At 59.1% G+C, this 5,874-nt stretch overlaps 1 protein-coding gene across 1 annotated transcript in view; it reads left to right on the forward strand.

Annotated features, from left to right (window-relative positions):
* The window catches only part of ADCYAP1R1 (ADCYAP receptor type I), an 82,173-nt gene extending 76,308 nt beyond the window's left edge, over positions 1–5,865 (forward strand). The window contains exons 15-18 of the mRNA XM_027770936.1: positions 518–601; positions 3,404–3,533; positions 4,926–4,967; positions 5,658–5,865. Coding sequence (XP_027626737.1) covers positions 518–601; positions 3,404–3,533; positions 4,926–4,967; positions 5,658–5,846 — 445 coding nt within the window. The 3' untranslated portion in view covers positions 5,847–5,865. The remainder of the gene's footprint in view (positions 1–517; positions 602–3,403; positions 3,534–4,925; positions 4,968–5,657) is intronic.
* Positions 5,866–5,874: the final 9 nt, after the last annotated feature.

Here is a 5,874-nt window from a genome sequence, read left to right on the forward strand (position 1 = left end):
AAGAGTGTGAGTGTGTAAGAGAGAGAGATCCTGTCATGCCATGATCCTCTGCCCCCAGTCCTCCAGTCAGTCAGGATCTTGGGCACATGCTCGACTGGTGTGTCTCAGGTCAACTCGGGGTCACCTGAACCCACGGTCAGTCACCATGTGGCTTCCAGCACTGTGGTCAGTATGCTGCTGCCTGCACCCCGCAGTTGCCCTGGACCCCACCTTCTGAACTTACACTGCCCTTTGAAGCCTACGCACCTTTCAGCGATCCCATGCGAATGCTCATGTGTGTGCACGTGTGCATCTTTGCACACACCTGTACACAAGTGGGCGTGTGTTTCTCTGTCCCGAGCTGACCGTGCCTTGGCCCACAGCTTCCTCATCCTCCTCCACCTGATTGCCCTGGCCCTGTCTCCACACCTTCCCCTCCTCTGTCCTCCCTGTGAACCGCGTCGCCCTAAGTCCCACCTCAGTTTCGTCATTGCCCGATGCACCCGGCTGACAGAAGTGCTGATCTTGTCACACCCAGCAGCTGCGTGCAGAAATGCTACTGCAAGCCACAGCGGGCTCAGCAGCACTCTTGCAAGATGTCAGAACTGTCCACCATTACTCTGTAAGTGTGCGTGGCCGTGGCTGTGGCCGGGTGTCCGGAGGGAGGGGGACGCATGCTGCCCCTGCCGCTGCCGCCGCCTCGAGCTTGCGTCCCTCCAGGCTGGAGGAGAGTGGAGAGCCACCCTGTGCCTCGCACCCAACCCTGTTCCCCAGCTGTTGCATGTTGACGTCTTGTGTCTTGTGAGTTCTCTGCAAGCTCATGGCCGTGGGGTGGGAGGGTGGGGTCTGGGGCTGGAGCGGCGACCTCTGTGGGAGCTTCCCGGGGCTCACCGTCAGAGGAAGGAGCCCCACAGTCTCTGCCACTTCGCTGGGCCTCAGTCTCGGCAGCTGTGGAGTCACTTCTAGAGCTGTAGAGCGCGAGTTCATATAGGCCCTCCTTCCTGCGTGTCCTTGGCGCGCCATGCGCAAGTCAGCATTAACTCACTTGACCCCACGACAGTCTTTCGAGTTGGTCTTTGTGCTGTCTCCTTACTGACGAGGAAACCGAAGCACAGAGCAGTGGAGTGACTCAGTCAAGGCCACATTCTTGACAGAGTGGGGATTTGAACTCAGGGAGTCCCAAGCCCTGCCCCACGGTGTCTCTGACCTGAGCACCAGCCTCAGTTCAGACATCCAGATTACAGCCCCTGCCTCCCTGGGCAGCTCTGGGTGTCGGGTGCTCTCCTTGGTGTGTAGGACTCTTCTGTCTGCCTGGTGGTGGTTCCTTGGGTCAGGAGGACAGAGGCCTAGCCCTGTATCACTGTCTCTATCATTGAGATCCTAGGGCGGGGCTCGTATCTGTTCCCATCCCAAGGCCAGCTCTGGTCAGCTCCAAGGCACAAGCGCCCAGACTCTTGGGCTCTCCCCATGGCCCCGTCTGCTGGAGGGGCGACCGGGCTGCCCAGATCCTGGCAGAAGTCCCGGCTGTGCTGGGCTGCTGCAGGGTCGGAAGAGGAGGGTGCTGCCCCTGGACCTGTCTGTGGGAGGCCCTCGCTACTGTCAGCACATCCGTCCTGCGCTGGGAAGGGCCCGAGTCTGTGCCTGAATGGTCGCTTTTTCTTGCACGCTGAACCCGACATGTCTATTGTCACCCTGGAAGCTGTGGAGGATTAACCCCTAGGTTTCCAGGCCCCTTGCAGACTGCAGGGACACGTGCCTGGAAATGGTCCCATTTGTGGGAGAAAGGCAGGGATCACTCTTCAAGGCCACCTTTCATTTCTGGGTCTTTTACAATACTCCCTTCAGGCAGGGCCACAGAGGAGCCCCCGTGTACTCCTGGCCTCGGCCCTTTGCTTCTCTGGCTTCCATGCCTCTGCAAACATTCCCTGCTGCCTCTGTGCCAGGCACCGGGCATACAGAGATGAGTGAGACCTCCAGGAGGTGTTCAGTTTTAGGGACTCGAGGCTGTGGTGCCAGGCCTGTGTGGTCCGATACTGTTCATGCACAAGCATTTCCTGAGGGACAGCCCTGTGCTGGGTGAGGGCTTGCCTCTGAGGAGAATGGAGATAACCAAGACTCTCCTCTGCCTGCCGGGAATGCAGTCCGAGAGGGACAGGCAGGACTGAGAGGATGGGCCTGGAGCAAGGACCTTCTTGGATCTTCTTGGTCCCAGCTCTGGTCCAGGGACCCCGGGACCTGTGGAATGTGCCACCTGTGGTTAGGGAGGGAATGGGTGAGCACTCACACCTCAGGGCCTCTTCCGGGCCAGGCTGACCTTCCTGCAGGCCTCCTCAGGGTACACCTCCTCCTTCCTCTGTGTCTGCCCTCCTCCTCCGACCCCTTCCCCTTCCCTCCTCTCTCCGTAGAGACTAGAAGCTATGATCTCACATTGGGCCATGGATTTGGTTTCTCTAGAAATCTGGAGCCCCCACATCCCACAGAACATCCGCTCCCACAGAAGCTGGGTTAGGGGAGAGGGAGGGACTCAGTGTGAAATCAACCTCTTCCCCATGGCTTTCATGCACGCTGTAGGTCAAGCCCTGCTAGGAGGGGTGAGCTGACCCTCTGCAGGCGTTGGGTTGGGTGCAGCTGCGGGCAGACTCAGGGGCAAGGTTGGGTTCTTTGGGAGAACACAGGGAGCCAGCAAGCTCGGTGGGCAGAGATGGGATCCCACCCTGGGAGCAGCCCTGGCAGCATCCCCTCCTCCACAGAGCAGGATCCTCAAGTCCACACTTGCCATCTTAACCATGGGCTTCTGTGCCTGCACCCTCAGAGCAACCACCTGCTCTCAGCCCAGGAGCAGTGGCAGGGGAGCCCTCCTCTGTGCCCCACTGCCCTACCGCAGAGCAGACACCCTGCCCGTCTCTACTCACTGTTTCCCAGGCAGAGTCAGTCCTCCGCAGAGTCCCTCCCGAGTCTCCCATTCTGCTCCACCACTGTAGCCTCCCTCCCTCCTTATCACTGCAACCTTCTGTCACTCTCAGTGACTGTCCTGCTAGCCCCAGACACAGCAAAGGCCCTGAGAACAGAGGGTCATTGCTCTTCTGAAGCCCGGCCACTCCCCTCGGACCTTGTGATCCACCCCTGTGCTTTGTCCCGACTTCTCTTTCCCCAGGATCTCGCATGTCACACAAGAGGGCCCTGTGGTCACATGTGCACGTTTCTAATGGTCTGGTAGGGTACGGAGGGGTGCCCTGCAGTGGGGGTGTCCCCCACAATCTCCTATAGAGTCCTGGAGGCCCAGGCTGTTGCGGCCACTACCTCACCCAGGCCCCTTGCTCTGGGCAAGAATGCTGGGGGGTATCTGTGGACAGAGCCCTAGACTTGGGCTCTAGCCCCATGCTCTGGCAGCGCCTGGAGCAGTTGTCCTGCTTTCTCCCGACAGACGGCTAGCTCGGTCCACCCTGCTTCTCATCCCGCTCTTTGGAATCCACTACACGGTATTCGCCTTCTCCCCGGAGAACGTCAGCAAGCGAGAAAGACTCGTGTTTGAGCTGGGGCTGGGCTCCTTCCAGGTGGGCACAGCATGCGTGGACGGCAGAATGCCCAGGGAGCTGGGGCCTGGGTTCCTCTCCTCCTTCCTCTGGGTCTCCTCCGTCCCTCTTCCCCTCCCCTTCACTCTCACCTGCTGGGGTCCTGAGGCCTCTCTACCATGACCTCTGGGCTCAGGTAGAGGGCGAGGAGAGAAGGGAGTGGTGAGAGCCTGATGCTACCCACCCTCTGGGCTCCAGCAAGAAGGCACACTGGTGTCTGGATATCCCGGGCCAGGCCCCTGTGGGTGGTCTTAGATGGCAGTTCCCCCTCAGTCTGGGGTGCAAGAGCCCTGTGTGTCCACTTCCTGACTTTGGGCTGCTAGACCATGAGTGAGTACTGGCTTACCCAAGGTGGGGCCCCTCGCACAGGACCTGGCTACAGGGAGCTGAAGCTGGACACAGCAGACCGACACAGGAGGGCATGAGTGCATGAAGGAACAGAGCGTGGGGTGTGAACCAGTGCTCAAGTGAACCCTAGTGAGGACATGGGCAGGTGGGGGCAGCAGTGGGTCACTGATGGCAGGGATGGCTCCCTGGAGGACTCTGGGATAGCGTGCCTCTTTCTAAGCCAGTAAGTTAGCGTCTGACCTTGATGGTCAGAAAGCTTCTCTGCATCTGACTTGAACCTCCCTCTGCCCCCGTTTTAACTCGGCCATTTCACATGATTCAGGTTCTCGGCCTGGTGAGGCTAGCCGTTTTATAAACAAAGCCCAGCCCAATGTCAGAGCTCAGGGCTCCTGCCACTGTGTTCACTGATGGATCTTGAGCACCTTGAATCATCTGTCCTCTGACTCCTTCAAGTGACAGCACAGGGATGGGGTTTGTGAGGAATTGGGTTGCAGCAGTCAGGGAAATGCCATTGCTTTGTTTGCTGGAGATGTAAGGAATATATACACGCACTATGCCCCCTGTCTTTATTCCACGGGCTGTTCTGTGTTGCCGTGTACAAGACCCCTGGCCAAGGAGGGCCAAGTGGGTAGGGGGTGATGGACGGACAATGCAGGCCTGCTCTGTCCTGGAGGGCCCCTGCTCTCAGCAACCTGCAGGCTGGTTGGGGAGCCCAGGGAACATTTTGGGGCATTCAGAAGGCTTCTTGGAAGTGGGATAACACCTGCCTTTGCAAATGGGAAGATTTGACTAAGGGAATATAACATCCAGGGCCCCGGCTGTCCAGTGGGAAGGGACTCACCCACCAGCTGGCTTCCTGGGTGTCCCCATTATTGATAGAGCAGAACTTGCCTCGTGTCACCCCAGGTCCCTGGGCAGGTGCCCCCATGCAGTCTTGGTGTCTTTGTCACCCACCCCGTCCCTCCCCACATAGCATTTCGGGGGTCCATTACCAGCACCCTCAGGTTCACTTGCTTCTCTCCCTAGGGCTTCGTGGTAGCGGTTCTCTACTGCTTTCTGAATGGGGAGGTAAGATCTGACTCTCAGGCATCTCAACCATGGACGGGGGCTTGCTGGGGAGCAGATGCAGGGTGGGCCTGCTGGCCACATGGCTTATTCCCCAGACCCTGGGAGGAGACTGGAACCCAACAGTGGTACTCCATCTCCAGAGCTGTGGTTTGGGGGCTCCCTCTGTAGCTTATTGGGGTGATGTTCCTGAAGAGACCAGAATAGAGGTGCTGGGGCAGGAGGGGTAGGGTAGGTAGGATGGGTTTGGAGAGGTCTTAGCTGCATGGCCACATGACCTGACAGGGTCCCCTTCCTTGCATCTAAGGAACAAGACAACTGGGCTCAGCGATTTACCAATACCACCGATGAAGGGACAGATGAGGACAGATAAGGAGAGGCAGGAGGGCCTTGCAGACAGAAGCTTGGAGGGCCAACAAGTGGGAGTAGCTCATCACCAGCCTGCAGTGGCAGTGGGAATGGGAGGTAGGGCACAGAGGCCAGGTGCGAGTGCCAGCTCCTCAGAGGCCTTCCCTCCTGCTGGTAGGGTAGCGGGTGCAGTTCCCCACCGATGACTTTGAGGACTGGAGGCTGCTATTGGTAGTGAGCAGGGTGGTGGAGGGATGCCAGCTGGGAAGGACCTCAGGCCTTTGCAGTGTCCGGTGGCTGGAGAGGATGTCCACCCTAAGTGACTGCCTGAGTTGCTCCCTGCAGGTGCAGGCAGAGATCAAGCGGAAATGGCGGAGCTGGAAGGTGAACCGATACTTCGCTGTGGACTTCAAGCACCGGCACCCGTCCCTGGCCAGCAGCGGGGTGAACGGGGGCACCCAGCTCTCCATCCTGAGCAAGAGCAGCTCCCAGATCCGCATGTCCGGCCTCCCGGCTGACAACCTAGCCACCTGAGCCCGCCTGTCCTCCTCTCCTCCACACC

The sequence above is a fragment of the Tupaia chinensis genome, unplaced genomic scaffold (genome assembly GCF_000334495.1).
Source record: "Tupaia chinensis unplaced genomic scaffold, TupChi_1.0 Scaffold000170_1, whole genome shotgun sequence".
Taxonomy (NCBI): Eukaryota; Metazoa; Chordata; class Mammalia; order Scandentia; family Tupaiidae; genus Tupaia; species Tupaia belangeri.